General features: G+C 49.3%; 1 protein-coding gene across 4 annotated transcripts in view; it reads right to left on the bottom strand.

Moving 5' to 3' along the window:
- Window positions 1-16895: 16895 nt before the first annotated feature.
- PLEKHD1 (pleckstrin homology and coiled-coil domain containing D1) overlaps window positions 16896-19977 on the bottom strand; it is a 33311-nt gene continuing 30229 nt past the window's right edge. For 3 of the 4 annotated variants that reach the window (XR_015134098.1, XM_086320052.1, XM_086320051.1), the window contains 3 exons: window positions 19789-19933; window positions 19346-19495; window positions 16896-19038 (listed from right to left, as the gene is read on the bottom strand). Coding sequence is in view for 2 of the 4 variants with exons in the window: in XM_086320052.1 (XP_086176178.1) it covers window positions 18869-19038; window positions 19346-19495; window positions 19789-19933 (465 nt within the window). In the remaining 2 variants the exon portion in view is untranslated. The remainder of the gene's footprint in view (window positions 19039-19345; window positions 19496-19788; window positions 19934-19977) is intronic. The other variant, XR_015134097.1, reaches the window with a different exon arrangement.

Genomic DNA, 19977 nt, shown 5'->3' on the forward strand with positions numbered 1-19977 from the left:
CTCCCAGTCTGGTCCTTAACTCAGCAGTTCCAAAACCCTTTCAGAAGTTAATCCACCATGGGAAAGAAGTTCGCATCAGCCAGCCCCCTGGTCCAGATGAGCATGCATTCTTTACATTGGAAAAGTGCCCCCCATCATTTGCACAGAGCCCACATCCACTCAAGGGACCTAGGGAGAGACCAGAGGATTTCCTTGTAAGAAGAGTGAAACCAGTGGGTATTGGTCAGCCTCACAGGCCATCACCTATTACTCCATCACACTTGCATGGCTACTGCATCTTGGGCCCTTCTTATCCACAGTCTCTTTCTCTCTGAGCATCTTGGGAACCCTCACTCTCCTGACAGTGTATTGCCTCTCCTTTTTCTGTCCTCCATGTTTTTCTACCAAGAAAATAAGTTAGATGCAATTTATCTGGTGTTGTGCACACAATGGACATGGGTTTCCTTAATAAGACTCACAGTGAGCCAAACCCCTAAGAACTGCCCCACGCATCCAGGCTGCCAGCCCCAGGGAGCAGCAGTTCTTTCTATGATTGGTTGCATTGTGGTCACTGTCCCAAGGACCAACTCTATCCTTCAGGGGAGACTTCATCCCCACTGCCAAGAAAGGTTCCAGCAAACAATCTCTTGGGCTCTGATTCTTGACATTTTTAAACTCATGGTCCAAAAAGACTCCAGCGTGCTTTACTACTATCTGTGGTCAGAAGGCCAGAAATGCTGGGTGGTGATCATTATTTTAAATTATATTAGAATATTGGATGTATTTGCAAGCTCTGTGACACCCAGTCCTCGTGCTGACACCCTACCCTCCCAGAAGTAGGTTCCCCTCCACTCCCACGCCGTGGTGAATCACTGTTTGCGGGTCACCTCTTCAAGTGGACCTTCTCACTTGGCAGTGAAATCAATTCCACAAGCATTGGGAGTGCCAGGCTCTATGCTGATATCGCCAGCCTGTTCGTGGGTGGACTCCGGGGGGTGGGGAGAGGCAGAATTTCAGAAATAATTAACACAAAATTCAAAGAGTGGAAGGGTGATTTTTTCCCTGTGTTTGAATTCTCAGAGTGGATCTGAAGGTGAAACATGGCATCTCACTGAATGCAGAAAGATCCATTCAGCTGTAGAAGGAAAGATAAGGACCCTCTGCAGGGAGTCGAGGGAAACTGGAGGAGGGTGTCCGGTGACCACACGGTGCTGCGAAGGGAGAGGTAAGGGTTGGGGAGGATGACCAAGATAAAGAATAATCCCTCTCCTTTGGTTCCTTTCCAGCCTTCAAAAAGGTGACTCATTCTGGCCTCTCCTGGTTTCTACCTCTACAGTCTATGCAGAGAGCAACTTTTTTCCAGTTTCCTTCCATGGACAGAGGAGCCTAGTGGGCTACAGTCCTTGAGGTCACAAAGAGTCAGACACAACTGACTAATCAGCAGCAGAGGACCTAATGGTCTCTTTCCCAAGCTGCTGGGAGGACAAGTGGGGCATCTCTGGGAGTTTTCTCACTATTAATTATCCTGTGACGCCTCCAAGGCTTTGTCTCTGCTGTGAGTGAGAAAAATGAGTCGTGAGCATCCCCAGCGCTGAGTCATGGGGAAGAGTGAGACTGTTTTCCCGAGGGCTGCTTTCCTGGGGATCTGAGTGGAGCCACACTCCCGGGCCAGTGTATACTGCCCTCAGCTGGGAAGGCTGACTGCCGCTCCTTTGGCCTGAGCAGGTGAGAAAAGTCACCTGGAAGGAAGCCAGGGTATGGGGGTGCGGGAGGCTGCCAAGGGGACTCACAGGGAGGGGGAGCGGCAGGCAACGCCCCTCCTGGAACAAAACGGGGCACGGTGGTAGGGGAACCTCTGCTTCTGGAGACTGGAAACCAGAGGGTGATCAGAATACAAACTTTGGGCTCTCATCTCAGATTTTTATACTTTTCACTTTAAAGGTCAGAGATTTGGAAGCAGAATCAGCTCCCATCTCTCGCCTAGGAAAAGCCTCACGTGGTCCTCAAGACCCTGCATGATCTGGTCCATCACCCCTTTAACCTCATCTCCTACTACTGTGCCCTGCTTACCCAACCCAGCCACCCTGGCCGCCTTTCAGTTCTTCTAACTTGTGGGCATATCCCCACCCCAGGCTCTTTGCTGCAGCCATTCTATTGCCTGGAATGCCCTCCCCACCAGATATTCCAATTCCCTCACCTCCTACAATCCCATCCTCAAATTTTGCTTTCTCAGCAAGGCTCGTTTTGGACTGAATCGTGTTCCCCACCCTCCCTCTGAATTCATATGTTGAAGCCTGAACACTCAATGTGACAGTATTTGGAAATGAAGCTTTATTGTTGTTCAGTGCTAAGTTATGTCCAGCTCTTTTTGACTCCATGAACTGCAGCACACCAGGCTTCCCTGTCCTTCACTATCTCCTGGAGTTTGCTCAAATTCATGTCCATTGAGTCGGTGGTGCTATCCAACCATCTCATCCTCTGCTGCCTTCTTCTTTTGCTTTCAATCTTTCCTAGCCTCGGGGCTTTTTCCAATGAGTTGGCTCTTTGCATCAGGTGGCCAAAGTATTGGAGCTTCAGCTTCAGTAGCTTATAAGGAGGTAATAAAGATTAAGTGATATGATGAGAATGGGACCTTATTCCAATAGAGCTGGTATCCTTTTAAAAAGAGGAAGAGGGACTTGCCTGTTGGTCCAGTGGTTAAGACTCAATGCTTCGAATGCAAGGGACATGGGTTCAATCTCCCATCAGGGAACTAAGAGCCCACATGCCCCATGGCAGATAATACATGAACAATGATGTCAAAAAAAAAAAAAAAAAAATAGGAAGAGATCCTGGAGCTCTCTTTCCTCACACACACAAAGAAGAGGTCATGTGAGCACACAGGGAGATGGCAGCCACCAACAAGGAGAGAGAAGGGACCTCAGAATGAAACCTAGTTTGCACCTTCATCTTGGACTTCCCAGGCTCCAGAGCAGTGGGAAATAGATTTCTGTGGTTGAAGCCGCCAGGTCTGGGGCATTTTGTTATGGCAGCCTTAGCCGACTGATGTGGAGAAGGCAATGGCAACCCACTCCAGTACTGTTGCCTGGAAAATCCCATGGACGGAGGAGCCTGGTAGGCTGCAGTCCATGGGGTCGCAAAGAGTCGGACATGACTGAGCGACTTTACTTTCACTTTTCAGTTTCATGCATTGGAGAAGGAAATGGCAACCCACTCCAGTGTTCTTGCCTGGAAAATCCCAGAGACGGGGGAGCCTGGTGGGCTGCCGTCTATGGGGTCGCACAGAGTCAGACACAACTGAAGTGACTTAGCAGCAGCAGCAGCAGCAGACTGATCCTGTTTCTTTATTACTATTGCAACCTTCCCTCCCTCCCTTCCTGGGACACCCAGACTCCCTTACCTTGCTCAACTTGTCCTATTCACCATAGCCCTAGGTGCCTTTTAATAAATTATTTATCTTTTTTCTTATATTTGTTGTTTACTGTCTGTCTCCCCTGCTAGAACACAAGCTCCTTGAGGGCAGGGGTTTTTGTCTGTTTTGTTTACCAGTGTATCCAAGTGTCTAGAACAGTGTCTAATACATAAGGGATGTTCATCAAGTCTTTGTCAGGTGAAAAGATGAGGCCCCTTTCTGAAGGTCAAAAAAACCTAAGGAGAGAGTTTTTTAATTTATCTTGGGTCTGCTTGTCTCTAAAGGGAAAGCTGTCCCACCTGGCCAGGGGTTGCCAGATGGGCTGGGCAGGCCTGGCCACGGCCTCGTGCACCCAGAGGGACAAGTGTGGCTCAAGAGGCTCAAGCTCAACCTCTTGGCTGGTGCTCTCCTAGTCTGAGAGACATGCAGATGGGAGGAGCCGTTACCCACCTTGTTTAAAGAAGGTGCTAACGTTCTCCAGTGGAAGCAGGAAGATAGTCCAAGCACACAGCACATGCAAAGGTACTGAGGCATGAAGCCATCCGGGAATACAGATTTGCAAGGAGTGTGAGTGGAGGAGAGGGACAGTGAAGCAGAGAGTCCAGAGAAGGCAAGATCATGAGGACAAGGAATGTCAAGTTCAGGTACTTGAGCTTTAGTCTATCAAGAATCAGTGGCCACCACAGGACTTAAGCAGAGAAGCAGCCTGATGGGATTTACTTGCTAGAAAGACTACGTGGGCAGCAGCCGGAGGAGGAAGGCTGGAATCGGGGAGTCCACATGGGAGGATATTTCACCAGCCCCAGGCACCTCATCACAGCATATTTGCATCTTGTGAGCTCTCAGAGTGCAGAACACACGTCTTTGTTAGCCTGTAACAGGCAGAACTAGGGCCACCTGTCCCCTGCAGCCTCAGAGGGAAACTCAAACTCCATCCCGCCCTCCCCCACTCAGAGTGAGACAACCCAAGTAGCTGGGGTGGGTCTTTCTTTGGCTCTTAGCAAGAGAGGTGCTCATCTATAGGCAAATACCATTCAAAACATTCCAGCCTTAGTCTTTTCCTTAAGACATTCCCATCAGGCTGTTGCCATGACAACCACTGCTGACCCCGGGCTTCCGGAGCCCAGAGAGACGTGGTCCTGCTGTTACCACTACTCATCAACTCGTCAACAATGCTTGTCCCATGATGCAACAGTCCCAGCCGGCTGTAGTTCACACACATACCCACACCCTCCCCAACACACACACACAAACCCACAACCCACTCCACACACACTCCTCTGCCGCTGTCCCCTGCACTTATTGTTTCCACTCGCCTCCTAAATTATGTTATATTTAATATATAATATATATAATATAATATATAACATAGAATATATATAATATAAATATATAATATATAAATATATAATATATTGCATTGCCTGACCAGAGAAGGCAATGGCACCCCACTCCAGTACTCTTGCCTGGAAAATCCCATGGACGGAGGAGCCTGGTGGGCTGCAGTCCATGGGGTCACGAAGAGTCAGACACGACTGAGTGACTTCACTTTCACTTTTCACTTTCATGCATTGGAGAAGGAAATGGCAACCCACTCCAGTGTTCTTGCCTGGAGAATCCCAGGGACGGGGGAGCCTGGTGGGCTGCCGTCTATGGGGTCGCACAGAGTCAGACACGACTGAAGTGACTTAGCAGCAGCAGCAGCATTGCCTGACCAATCACAGATCCAATTCTCCCCACCCACAGCAGTGATTGAACCAAGTGGTAAGCATGGGGACCGATTCATTCCTTGGGATGAATACAGGGAATGTCAAGAAAGTAACCCTCCTTCCCAAGCTGGGGCTGGGAGTGGCCAGCCAGATGTTTGCAGTGAGAGCGAGGTCAACACACCAATAGAAGCAAATACATAAGCAGAGAAGAGAGCAAACATCCCAGTGACAAGAGTCCTCAGTTCTAGGCCCTAAGCCCTGGATCCTGTGACTCATACTCTGACTCAGAGTCCTTCCCAGCCTCTGAAGCCAGTGTGTTCTGTCACAGCAACCAGAAGTGTCCCGATGGGCCCTCCTTCTTTCCAAGTGAATTCTGCCCAGTCACCACCCATCCACCTCTACTTGCCTCATCTGAAGAAATCCCCTCCCTCTCTGTGTCTTAATTTGCATAGGTCTACAACTGAGATCAAACCAGTCAATCCTAAAGGAAATCACCCTGAATATTCACTGGAAGCACTGATGCTGAAGCTGAAGCTCCAATGCTTTGGCCACCTGATGTGAAGAGCTGACTCACTAGAAAAGACCCTGATGCTGGGAAAGATTGAAGGCAGGAGGAGAAGGGGACGACAGAGGAAGAGATGGTTGGATGGCATCATCCGCTAAAGGACATGAGTTTGAGCAAACTCTGGGAGGTTGTGAAGGACAGGGAAGCTGGTGGGCTGCAGTCCATGATGTCGAAAAGAGTCGAACACAACTGAGCAACTGAACAACAACAAATTCCACACCCTCATTTAATCAAGGGGAGGTCGGCTGGCTTGCCCCTCTCTCAGTGTTAATCACTGGCTTTACAGGAACACCCAGGCCTCTAGATTCAGCCCAGGACCTTCCCGTGAGCAGCCTCCTCTCGGAGAGAATATTTCTGTTTCAGAGGACACTGGGCTGGGGGTGGGAGGGCCATGGGGAGGGGAGGGTAAAGGAAGGTGAAGGTCAGGAGACTGCCAGACTGGAAATGGTTGGAGGCAGCAAGAAAAGGCATGGTTGCTTTGCCAAGCCCTCAGGATGAAAAGTTCTGACCCTCAGGGCCTGCTACCCTGGACAAGCCAGATTTTGAGAAAGGAAGGATTCTAGGGAGACTGTCAGTTACCAAGCAGCTGAGTCAATCCCCCAAGAACCTATGACAGCAAATATCTTCCTAGAGACTCTTGAGGCCCTGAACATAGAAGTTCAGTTCAGTTGCTCAGTCATGTCTGACTCTTTTGCGACCCCATGGACTGCAGCACACCAGGCCTCCCTTTCCATCACCAACTCCCGGAGCTTACTCAAACTCATTTCCATTAAATCGGTGATGCCATCTAACCATCTCATCCTCTGTCATCCCCTTCTCCTCCTGCCTTCAATCTTTCCCAGCATTGGGGTCTTTTCCAATGAGTCAGTTCTTCGTATCAGGTGGCCAAAGTATTGGAGTTTCAGCTTCAGCATCAGTCCTTTCAGTGAATATTCAGGACTAATTTCCTTTTGGATGGGCTGGTTGGATCTCCTTGCAGTCCAAGGGACTCTCAAGAGTCTTCTTCAACACCACGGTTCAAAAGCATCAATTCTTTGGGGCTCAACTTTCTTTATAGCCCAACTCTCACATCCATACATGACTACTTGAAAAACCATAGCTTTGACTAGACTGACCTTTGTTGGCAAAGTATTGTCTATGCTTTTTAATATGCTGTCTAGGTTGGTCATAACTTTTCTTCCAAGGAGCAAGCGTCTTTTTATTTCATGGCTGCAATCACCATCTGCAGTGATTTTGGAGCCCAGAAAAATAAAGTTAGCCACAGTTTCCACTGTTTCCCCATCTATTTGCCATGAAGTGATGGGACCAGGTGCCATGATCTTCGTTTTCTGAATGTTGAGCTTTAAGCCAACTTTTTCCCTTTCCTCTTTCACTTTCATCAAGAGTCTCTTTAGTTCTTCTTCGCCTTCTGCCATAAGGGTGGTGTCATCTGCATATCTGAGGATATTGGTATTTCTCTTGGCAATCTTGATTCCAGCTTGTGTTTCTTCCAGTCCAGCGTTTCTCATGATGTACTCTGCATAGAAGTTAAATAATCAGGTGACAATATACAGCCTTGACGTACTCCTTTTCCTATTTAGAAACAGTCTGTTGTTCCATGTCCAGTTCTAACTGTTGCATCTTGACCTGCATACAGATTTCTCAGGAGGCAGGTCAGTAGATGTTTTTCTGGAATTCTCTTGCTTTTTCAATAATCCAGCAGATGTTGGCAATTTGATCTCTGGTTCCTCTGCCTTTTCTAAATCCAGCTTGAACATTTGGAAGTTCATGCTTCATGTACTGTTGAAGCCTGGCTTGGAGAATTTTGAGCATTACTTTGCTAGCGTGTGAGATGAGTGCAATCTTTTGGGATTTGAAATAGCTCAACTGGAATTCCGTCACCTCCACTAGCTTTGTTCATAGTGATACTTCCTAAGGCCCACTTGACTTCGCATTCCAGGATGTCTGGCTCTAGGTGAGTGATCACACCATTGTGATTATCTGGGTCATGAAGATCTTTTTTATAGTTCAGTGTATTCTTGGCACCTCTTCTCAATATCTTCTGCTTCTATTAGATCCATATCATTTCTGTCTTTATATTGTGCCCATCTTTGCATGAAATGTTCCCTTGGTATCCCTAATTTTCTGGAAGAGATTTTTAGTCTTTCCCATTCTATTGTTTTCCTCTATTTCTTTGCATTGATCACAGAGGAAGGCTCTCTTATCTCTCCTTGCTATTCTTTGGAACTCTGCATTCAAATGGAACATAGAAGAGCTCCGCATACTTGTTGAAGGAAAGAAAGGAGGGAGGAAACTCACTAAAAATAATTTACATGTAAAAATTTACATATTCATACAATATTTTACATTCTAAAATTACATACTAATATTTACATATGCTAGAAAGGACATTAGCCATGAACTCCACTACCTGAAACTCCACTTAGAAGCTTTGTGGGACTCCTGGTGGTCCAATGGTTAAGTATCTGCCTGCCGATGCAGGGGACACAGGTTCAATCCCTGCTCCCAGAAGATCCCACATGCTTCAAGGCAACTAAGCCCGAGAACCTCAGCTACTGAAGCCCATACGCCTAGAGCCTGTCCTCTGCAACAAAAGAAGCCACCACACTGAGAAGCCCTTGAACCGCAACTATGAAATCGCCCCTGCTCACCACAACTAGAGAAAACCCATGCACAGCAACAAAGACCCAGCGCAGCCAAAAATAAATAAATAGGCAAACAAACCTTTTTTTTTTCTTTCAAATCTTAAAAAAAAAGAAGCTGTGTGACCTTGAGGTTCAGTGTTCTGTAATCAAGGAGAGGGATATTGTGAGAACAAAAAATAAATCAGTGTGAAGGTGGATGGTACAAAACAGAGCCGAAAGATGATGGCTGAAGCAGAGACTTTTGTTTCATATCTTAAAGGGGAGAACCGCTGGGAGACTCACAGCAATAATGCAGAACCTCAGGAGTGTCACAAAGCCCTCCGAGAGCCTTGGTTCACTTTCCCACCGGTTTTGCAGCCCAGCTCAGAGCATGCTGCCACCTGCTGGGGATACGGAGGAAGTGAACACCAAGGCATCCCTCAACACAAGGCCCCACGAGGAGAAACCTGTAGAAAGGGAAGCATAGGCATACAACTTCCTCTTAGATATGACTCTCATCCTTTAAGACAGCCAGGGCCCTTACCACTGGCCAGCAATCTATCAGAAAAAATAAGATACCTCTTCGTTTTATTTTTCTTTTTAAAAGTAGGATAAGATATTATTCAGCCTTAAGTGAAAGTGAAAGTCAGTCGTGTTCAACCCTTTGCAACTCCAAGGACTGTACAGTCCATGGAGTTCTCCAGGCCAGAATACTGGAGTTGGTAGCCGTTTCCTTCTCCAGGGGATCTTCCCGACCCAGGGGTCGAACCCAGGTCTCCCTCATTGCAGGCGGATTGTTTACCAGCTGAGTCACAAGGGAAGCCCAAGAACACTGGAGTAGGTAGCCTATCCTTTCTCCAGTGGATCTTCCCGATCCAGGAATTGAACCAGGGTCTCCTGCTTTGCAGGCAGATTATTTACCAACTGAGATATCAGGGAAGCCCTTAAGGAGGAAGAAAATTCCTACACATGCCACAGCATGGATGGATCTTGAGGACATTATACTAAGTGGAATAAGCCATCACAAAAAAGACAAATATTGTATGATTAAGTTATACGAGGTAACTAAAGTCATCAAATTCATAAAGACAGAAAGTGTTGATGGAATGGTGGTTGCCAGAAGCTGGTGGGGAGGGGAAGTGGAGAGTTGTTTACTGGGCATGAAGGACTTCCCTGGAGTCCAGCGATTAAGGTGTCACACCGCCATGGCTGGGGGCATGGTTTTAAGCCCTGGTCAGGGAATAAAGATCCACAAAACAGGAGGGATGTGGAGTTTCAGTTCTCCAAGATGAAGAGCTCCGAAGACAGGTTGTACAACAGTGTGAATATACACTGTTGAACAATACACTATGTACTATTGAACTATACACTTAAAAATGGTTAAAATGGTAACTTTTATGTTCTGTATATTTTACCACAATTAAAAAAAACAGTAAGTGATAGGGATAATAAGCGCACGGTAGGTGCTTGGCTTTATGCACTAGAATCACAATAAATATTTGTTGAATGAAGATGGGAAGAAATGATGCTGACAGATGGTCTCAGACAGCAGGGTGAACACGAGAACTGACATCTTTCCCTTCCCAGGACAGCCTTCCAAGGGACTGCAGTTGGTCGTGGCGACCTTCTCTTTGGGGTGATTTATCAATCAATTATCCTTCCTCTTCTCATCCCTTCTGATACCAGCATGGTTCCAAGTTCATCCTGAGCTGAAATGTCCTCCCTAAGAACTTCATCTCCTCGGTCAGGCCTTCGGTGGCGGCCACGTTTCCGTTGATGTCAAGGCTGCAAGTTCTCAGATCATAGAATTTCAAATAGCAAGAGAGGGACTGCCTGGTGGTCCAGTGGGTAAGAATCCGAGCTCCCAATGCAGGGGGCCTGGGTTTGACCCCTGGTCAGGGAGCCAGATGCCACATGCCTTGACTAAGAGTCTACATGCTGCAATTAAAGACCCTACACACCGCAACAAAGACCAAAGGTGTCCTGCATGCCACAGCTGAGACCTGGCCGGGGCCAAGTAAATATTTTTTAACGTTGTTGTTCAGTCACTAAGTCAGGTCTGACTCTTTGCAACCCCATGGACTGCAGCATGCCAGGCTCTTCCGTATTCCACCATCTCCCAGAGTTTGCTCAAATTCATGTCCGTTGAGTAGGTGATGCTATCTAACCGTCTCATCCTCTGCTGTCCCCTTCTCTTGCTGCCTTCAATCTTTCCCAGCATCAGGGTCTTTCCCAATGAGTCAGTTCCTCACATCAGGTGGCCAAAGTATTGGAGCTTCAGCCTTCGCATCAGTCCTTCCAATCAGTATTCAGGACTGATTTCCTTTAGGATTGACTAGTTTGATCTCCTTACAGTTCAAGGGACTCAAGAGTCATCTCCAGCACCACAATTCAAAAGTATCAGTTCTTTGGTGCTCAGCTTTCTTAATAGTCCAACTCTCACATCCGTACATGACTTCTGGAAAAACCATAGCTTTGATCATATGGACCTTTGTTGGCAAAGTAATGTCTCTGTTTTTCAATATGCTGTCTAGGTTGGTCATAGCTTTTCTTCCAAGGAACAAGTGTCTTTTAATTTCATGGCTGCAGTTGCCCTCTGCAGTGATTTTGGAGCCCAAGAAAATAAGGTCAGCCACTGCTTCCACTTTTTCCCCTTCTATTTGGTATGAAGTGATGGGACTGGAAGCCATGATCTTAGTTTTGTTGTGTTTTTTTAGTACCTACTTTTAACAAAGAAAAAACCTCCAAGGGCTCTGAGCAGCCTCATGAGATTTGAGTTTTATCTCCTATCTAATAAAGATACATAAATACAAAAAACATTTCGCATAGTGACATCAAAAGCTCCAGAGCCAGTAAGCAGTGAGACAACACCCCCCGCCCCTATTCTGCTCCCAAGCCCTGGATAGCAGCAGGCAGAGTGCTGGACAAGTTCCTCCCCCAGTGCTTGTGATGAGGGCTGTGCTCTGCGAGAGGAAAGGTTCTTCTTGTGTGTCACACCAAGGCCCATCTGTCCTAATTTTTGCCAGGCTAACAGAGCAGGTTGTCTGTTTATAACAGGACTCTCAGTCCAGAGGCAGGTGTCAGAGCCTCCAAGGCAAGCAAGGCAGAGAATGTGAGCCCCAAATGCACGGAGCTGCCTCTGCAACTGCCGGACAGCTCCTGGAGCCCCCGTGCTCCAGCCCTGGCCTTTGGGCAGCCCTGATTCACTGCAACTTCCCTGCCTGATCATCACGTGTCACCCAGAGATAAAGCCATGGGACACACAGCCTGCTGGACTGCACCGAAACGTGGGTGGCAGTGGTAGGTAGAATTCACCACAAGGGGATGGAGTTTATTAAGACCTACCCCCAGGATCTGGGGGCTTGGAGTGCTTCCTGAACTTTGCCTGAACTTCTTTCACCCAGCAGGATGGAGAAGGAAGCTCTTTTCTGGGTCAGAGAAGTTGGTAGCGATGAGTGGAAGCCCAGGTCTAGGGAAGGGAAGGGGAGATGAGAAATGCAGAGAGTCAGGACAGCCAAACCTGCAGGGTTATACCACAGCCATCCACACCCACGTGGACGTTTGAAGAACCAGTTTCTCCTAGTTGCTTTGGATGTCTGGGAGTGGGCCTGTTTCCAAGTGGCAAGAACAAAAGGATATCACTAATTCCTCTCCGAGAGCCTTGCAAAGCACATGCTTCACCTCTGTTCCCAGGGGTGGGGTGGGAGAATTCAGCATCTTTCCCCCCAGAGTTAAAGCCATAGGATTTCTGAGCTTGGAGAGCCTTTGCTGCATCCCAGGGGTCTGAGAAGCTTTGTTCTGGCTTAAGGCAGAAGCACAAGGGTCTCCAGGGACTGCTGAGAGCTCCTTTGTTTAGTGGTATTAAATTTTTTTTTTAATTGGAGTACAGTTGCTTTACAATGTTGTGTTAGCTTCTGCTGTACAGCAAAGTGAATCAGCTATGAAATGAAGTGTTAGTTTCTCAGTTGTGTCTGATTCTTTGTGACCCCATGGACTGTAGCCTGCCAAGCTTGTCTGTCCAGGGGATTTTCCAGGCAAGAATACTGGAGTGGGCAGCCATTCCCTTCTCCAAGGGAACTATATGTATACATACAGCCCCTCTTTTTTAGATTTCCTCCCCATTTAGGTCACAACAGAGCACTGAGTAGAGTTCCCTGAGTGATACAGTAGGTTCTCATCTGTTATCTACTTTACACACAGCAGTGTATGTTAACCCCAGTCTCCCAGTTCATATCACCCCCACCCCTTCCCCCTTCCCCCCTTGGTGTCCATTAAATTTGTTCTCTACATCTGTGTCTCTATTTCTGCTTTGTGATTACATTCACCTGTACCATTATTCTAGATTCCACATATAAGTGATCTTATCTGATACTTGTTTTTCTCTTTCTGATTTTCTTAACTACCTGCCAATTAGACCAAATCTGACACACCCTGGGCTTAAGCAAGTTTCTGTTTCACCATCACAGTTCACTGTGGGCTCACGTGGATGGCACCTGAGCACCCACAGGCTGCCCAGGTCATGCTGGGCTGGGCAAGATAGGATGCATGGGCCCAAGAATGACATCCATTCAAAGACAGTGGTATCTGTTCATTCTTGCCACTTGGAAACAGGCCCACTACCAGACATCCAAAGTAACTAGGAGAAATTGGTTCTTCAAAGGGCCACATGGGTGTGGATGGCTGTGGTATTACACTGCAGGTTTGGCTGTCCTGACTCTCTGCATTTCTCATCTCCCCTTCCCTTCCCTAGACCTGGGCTTCCACTCATCGCTACCAACTTCTCTGACCCAGAAAGGAGTTTCCCTCTCCATCCTGCTGGGTGAAAGAAGTTCAGGAAGCACTCTGAGCCCCCAGATCCTGGGGGTAGGTCTTAATAAACTCCATCCCCTTGTGGTGAATTCTACCTACCACTGCCACCCACGTTTCGGTGCAGTCCAGCAGGCTGTGTGTCCCATGGCTTTATCTCTGGGTGACATGTGATGATCAGGCAGGGAAGTTGCAGTGAATCAGGGCTGCCCAAAGGCCAGGGCTGGAGCACGGGGGCTCCAGGAGCTGTCAGTGATTCAGGCAGTGGGTCCTTCCCAGAGGCTGGGTCAGAGCCCAGGTGTTTTACAGGGCTCTTGCCTCACCTGTTAACATCTTCCTGGGGAAAAGCACTAAAGCTAGGATGACCATGGCATTACCGTCCAAACTGGGACACGTGTAACAGCAAAAGTGAAAGTCGCGTCCGACTGTTTGAGACCCCATTCCATGGAATTCTCCAGGCCAGAATACTGGAACGGGTAGCCTTTCCCTTCTCCAGGGGATTTTCCCAACCCAGGGATCGAACCCAGGTCTCCCACATTGCAGGTGGATTCTTTACCAGCTAAGCCACAAGAGAAGTCCAAGAATACTGGCATAGGCAGCCTATGCCTTCTCCAGCGAATCTTCCCGACCCAGGAATTGAACTGGGGTCTCCTGCAGTGCAGGCAGATTCTTTACTAACTGAGCTATCAGGGAAGCTCTTAACAGCAAAAGGGGGAGTCATTAATAAACATGCTGGGAAACAACACATAAAGGGCTATGATGGGGCGTCCCTGGTAGCTCAGTGGTGGAGAGTCTGCTTGCCAATGCAGGAAACATGGGTTCGATCCCTGGTTCGGGAAGATCCCACATACCACGGAACAGGCCCATGTGCCACAACTATTGGGTCTGTGATCTAGAGCCCAAGAATCACAACTATTGAGCCCACATGCTGCGATTACTGAAGCCCACGCACCCTAGAACCCACACTCCACAGCAAGAGAAGCCACTGAAATGGGAAACCTGTGCACCACAACTAGGAGCCCAAAGCCCTCGCAGCAACGAAGACCCAGCACAGCCAAAAACACACAAATAAGTAAAACTATATTTCAAAAAGGGTTATGATGATAGCTCATCCATCCCCAGTGAGGGAATAAATCAAATAGGAGGAGAATCCAGTTATCACCATTTCTCACCTTCCCTTACATGATGCAAAACAAAACCATAAACCTCTCCTCACCAGAGCAGGTAAAAGGGTCCATTTCCAGCAGGGACACCAAAACGAGCAAATTATCAAACTAGGTACCCTTTGCCTGCCTGAGGCTATTCCCAAGGGGGCAGTCATCTCTGTCCCTTCTGTCCGTGCTCAAGTCAGAAGAAAACCTGGTTGACAGCCTCGATGGGAGCGGGGTTTGCGGGAGAATGGATACATGTATATGTGTGGTTGAGTCCTTCACTGTCCACCCGAAACTACCACATTGCTAATCAGCTATGTGCTGTGCTGTGCTTAGTCACTCAGTTGTGCCCGACTCTTTGAGACCCCACAGACTGCAGCCTGCCAGGTTCTTCTGTCCATAGGGATTCTCCAGGCAAGAATACTGGAGTGGTTGCTATGCCCTCCCCCAGGGGAATCTTCCTAACCCAGGGATCAAACCCAGGTCTCCCACCTTGCAGGTAGATTCTTTACCATCTGAGCCATCAGGGAAGCCCATGAATACTGGAGTGGGTAGCTACCAGGGAAGGCTTTTAATCAGCTATACCCTAGTACAAAATGTTTTTGGTGTTACAAAAAATAAAAATTAAGAGGCCTGGTGTGCTGCAATTCATGGGGTCACAGAGTCGGACACGACTGAGCGACTGAACTGAACTGAACTGACTGAAGAAAGAAAGAAAAGAAAATTCGGCTGACAGTCCTTGTTACAAAGCGACGACCAGGACTTCATGGCGGGAACAAAGATTTTTGTTACTTATTAAGAAGCTGTGAAAGTGCTGCACTCAATATGCCAGCAAATTTGGAAAACTCAGCAGTGGCCACAGGACTGGAAAAGGTCAGTGTTCATTCCAATCCCAAAGAAAGGCAATGCTAAAGAATGCTCAAACTACCGCACAATTGCACTCATCTCACACGCTAGTAAAGTAATGCTCAAAATTCTCCAAGCCAGGCTTCAGCAATACATACACCGTGAACTTCCTGATGTTCAAGCTGGTTTTAGAAAAGGCAGAGGAACCCGAGATCAAACTGCGAACATCCGCTGGATCATGGAAAAAGCAAGAGAGTTCCAGAAAAGCATCTATTTCTGCTTTATTGACTATGCCAAAGCCTTTGACTGTGTGGATCACAATCAACTGTGGAAAATTCTGAAAGAGATAGGAATACCAGACCACCTGATCTGCCTCTTGAGAAATTTGTATGCAGGTCAGGAAGCAACAGTTAGAACTGGACATGGAAAAACAGACTGGTTCCAAATAGGAAAGGGAGTTCATCAAGGCTGTGTACTGTCACCCTGCTTATTTAACTTATATGCAGAGTACATCATGAGAAACGCTGGGCTGGAAGAAACACAAGCTGGAATCAAGATTGCCGGGAGAAATATCAATAACCTCAGAGATGCAGATGACACCACCCTTATGGCAGAAAGTGAAGAGAAACTCAAAAGCCTCTTGATGAAAGTGAAAGTGGAGAGTGAAGAAGTTGGCTTAAAGCTCAACATTCAGAAAACGAAGATCATGGCATCTGGTCCCATCACTTCATGGCAAATAGATGGGGAAACAGTGGACACAGTGTCAGTCTTTATTTTTCTGGGCTCCAAAATCACTGCAGATGGTGACTGCAGCCATGAAATTAAAAGACGCTTACTCCTTGGAAGGAAAGTTATGACCAACCTAGATAGCATATTCAAAAGCAAAGACATTACTTTGCCAACAAAGGTTCGTCTAGTCAAGGCTATGGTTTTTCCTGTGGTCATGTATGGATGTGAGAGTTGGACTGTGAAGAAGGCTGAGCGCCGAAGAATTGATGCTTTTGAACTGTGGTGTTGGAGAAGACTCTTGAGAGTCCCTTGGACTGCAAGGAGATCCAACCAGTCCATTCTGAAGGAGATCAGCCCTGGGATTTCTTTGGAAGGAATGATGCTAAAGCTAAAACTCCAGTACTTTGGCCACCTCATGCGAAGAATTGACTCATTGGAAAAGACTCTGATGCTGGGAGGGATTGGGGGCAAGAGGAGAAGGGGATGACAGAGGATGAGATGGCTGGATGGCATCACTGACTCGATGGACGTGAGTCTGAGTGAACTCCGGGAGTTGGTGATGGACAGGGAGGCCTGGCGTGCTGCGATTCATGGGGTCGCAAAGAGTCGGACACGACTGAGCGACTGATCTGATCTGATCTGAAGAAGCCACTCCCTGGACGTGCAACCTTCCTCCTAAGTAGGGACTGCTGCTGCTGCTGCTGCTGCTAAGTCGCTTAAGTCGTGTCTGACTCTGTGCGACCCCATAGACGGCAGCCCACCAGGCTCCCCCATCCCTGGGATTCTCCACGCAAGAACACTGGAGTGGGTTGCCATTTCCTTCTCCAGTGCATGAAAGTGAAAAGTGAGAGTGAAGTCGCTCAGTCGTGTCCGACTCTTCGTGACCCCATGGACTGCAGCCCACCAGGCTCCCCCGTCCATGGGATTTTCCAGGTAAGAGTACTGGAGTAGGGTGCCATTGCCTTCTCCATAAGTAGGGACACGTGGGTTTAAATGGCCACAAGCAGCCAGTTCCGTAATTCCACATTCAGCCTGCAGGGGGCAACATCTCTCTAGCAATTACCACAATGCGAGTGACTGCAGGAAACGCTTTTAATTGACCAAGGAATTAGGGTTTTGTTTTTGTAAAAAAAAAAAAAAAAAAATCAGATCAATATATTTCCAGTAAGTAATTTTTACCCCTACATATTGTCACATAGAGATGTTACTCTCTTTCTATATACAGTGCTAGGTACAGAGTAAGTTTTTAACAAATAAATACTTGTGGATTGATCAGTTGTTTGAAGAAAACCCAAACTTGCCTGAGGCATGGAAAGTACAGAGTGAGCAAGGAGGAAAGAAATTAGAGGTTGGTGAATATGCATGAAAAAGCACTTTCTTCTCTGGTTAATAGTTTGCCCAGGCAGGGAAGTGCATTTGAAAAATCTCTCTCCAAGAGCAAACCATTATTAATTTGGAGTCTTTAAAAACAAAGAATAAAATAGTAATCTCGGTTGATAAATCGTCCTCATTTCAAAGTCCATCTCGCATACGTGATGGATCAATGGGTTCCAGGTTTATGCAGGTTCCTACATGTTTAAAGCTTTACATGGAGACTCAGGCCTTTCAGATGCGTTGACTCTGAAACTCTTGCACCTCTTGCACCTAGGCTTGGAAGAGACTGGTTGAAGCCCGCCTACCACGGAGAAGGGACCATTAAGGTTCGTTTCTCCGGCAGCCCTGACCGCAGAGCAGGGCAGCCCTCCTGGCCTTGGCTGGCCTAGCAGTAGACACGCCCGTGTTTTGAGTCAGTAACATTCCTTTCCCCACAAAGCAGGCCACAGGCCCCTGCCCTGCAGCCATTTGTCCACCTCTCCAACGGCTCCATTTTCCGAACATCAGAGGATCAGCACCTTCAATACCACCAGCATCCCTGAGCACCCTGACCCATGGGGACTCCTTTTGGGGAGAGGCTAACAGACTCAGGCAGTTTGAGACAAAAGGCCCTGCCAGAGAGGATGCCGGGCAGACGGTCTGTCCATGAATGAGGGACACGCAGTTCTCAGCGGCCCCCTGGAGGGCAGTGTCTCCCACAAAAGCTGCAGACGGATGTTCCAGCTTCACCCCTGATGACACTGGGCCAACCAATGGCTGCAAGCCTTCTTACAGGCCCAAACCCCATCTTCCAGGGCTCGCAGTGTCAGTTGCATGGGGTAAAGCTTCTGCAGGGAGGAGGCAAGGTGATCCGAGTGGGGGCAGCTGAGAGGAAGACCTCCGGGACCCCGCTGACCAGCTGGACCACGGCGGCCAAGGGAGCCGCCTCCCCGCCTGACTGGGAGTGGATGTTGCAGGAGCCCGGCTGCCTTCCTCCACTCCCTGACTTGCTTCCTGTCCTCTGGGGTAGACTTCAGCATGGCTGTTGACCGCAGCTCCGGCCCAGGGCCCTCAGGACACATATGCGAGGGATTTGGGGGTGGGGGAGTAGTCAAGTCTTCCTCGAGGGTGCTGAGGCTGCAGGTGGGGGAGCTCACCTGAGGAGGGGAGTGAGCGAGCAGCCCCACAGCCAGGGCCCCCCAGGAAAGGGGCCCGTGGAGACTGTGGCGGGCCGCCAGCCCAGAAGCGCATCGGGCCCCTTTCTTCTCTCCCCCATAGTGTGGTTGACAGAAGGGGCCTTGACAGAGGGTTTCAAAAGCCAAAGGAGGGCTGGGAAACCCTGGGGAAGCCAGGGTCAAGGAGGGTGGCAGAGTCACAGAGAGGTACAGGGTGCTTGACAGAGGGTCGCGGGCCCTGCCCACCCCATTCCCCTAGTCAGAAGTCTCTCCACACAATCAGGCCCCTCCTTCACTTTACCAGGCAGCACCCAGCTTGAGCCTGCACGGGCCTGGCCTGGACGCAAGGGTAGGATCTGGGGTGAGGGGGACGGGGTGGCACTCCTGTCCTCTGAGGGTGAGGCTGCCCACCCCCAGGTGGAGCTCTGGCAGAGAGGAACTGGGTGGAGTTAGGCCTCCCCCTGCCACGGCTCTGCCCCCAGTGAGGAAGGCCTTGGGGGGCCAGGGGAGGGGTGCCCATCACTTTCCCCCTCTGGGAAGCGCAGAGGGGGCTCCAGGCTGCGTGGCCATGATGTGGTAGATGGACTCTCGGAAGCGCTGGTCCCTGCTGAGCCGCTTGGCTACCTCCTTCAGCTCCTCCATATTGTTGGCTTCCAGCTGGGAGGTCATAAAGGACTGGGACGGCTTCACTGGGGAGATGGTGGCCCCAGGGGCCTGGCCATGAATAGCCTTCCCGCCACTGGGACACAGCCCTGTCCCCAACCCGGAGCCGGGCCCCACCCCACCCCCCTGCTCCCCATTCTCCTCATGCTGGTCCATGGGCTCCTGTGACCCTGGGGGAAGCCTAAGGCTGGGGCCACAAGGGCTCAGGCCACACTGTCTGACTTCAGGGCTGGGTCAGCCTCCCCACCTCCCCACCCTGCCTTCTTCCTGCCCATTGTCACTGACAGCCCGTGAGCATCCCGCCCACTGGTGCCCAGGGGCTGCCACACCTACCGTCGTTCCAGGAGGTGCTGGACCTGCGCCGGTGGAAGCGGCAGCTCTTGATGCGGCGAGTGGCCGCCTTGTGGATGTACACCGAATTCTTCATGATGACTGGCATTTTGGCCTCCAGCTCTGCATTCCGGATACACTCTTCAAAGAACCCTGCAGCCACAGTTCCACTGCAACCTCCCTTCCCGGCTGCCCCTCCCCTTCCCAGGATCCTGGTGGGCTCCAGAGGGAAATACCCCGACCCCATCCTTTGGAAGATCAGAGTCACCTGCTGAAGGGGGAAGAAACACAGGCTTCCCTACCCCCGCCCCAGATCCAAGAGCCAAAGGCAGCCACGCCAAGAGCACGCCCGAAGGCAGGGCGTCTGGAGCAGAAACTCCATCCACACTGGCCTGGACCGCCATGCAGAGCTCTGGGGCTGGGCTGGTACCGAGGGCAGGGCTTACTCTTCAGGTGGCTCACGTCAGCCCGCATCCTCTCCTCTTTCTCCTTGTTCCGCACCTTGGAGTTGAGCCCTTGTTCCAGGCTTCGCAAGGCCCCTTCTGCCTCCCGCAGACGCCTCTCCAGGTCCATGCGGACCTTCACCTCAGCCTGAGGGCAGGGGCGAGGAGAGGGAAGTGGGTCCTGGGGCAGGG

The sequence above is a fragment of the Bos grunniens genome, chromosome 10 (assembly GCF_055505025.1).
Source record: "Bos grunniens cultivar Pamir isolate PY7600 chromosome 10, Bosgru_T2T1.0, whole genome shotgun sequence".
NCBI lineage: Eukaryota > Metazoa > Chordata > Mammalia > Artiodactyla > Bovidae > Bos > Bos grunniens.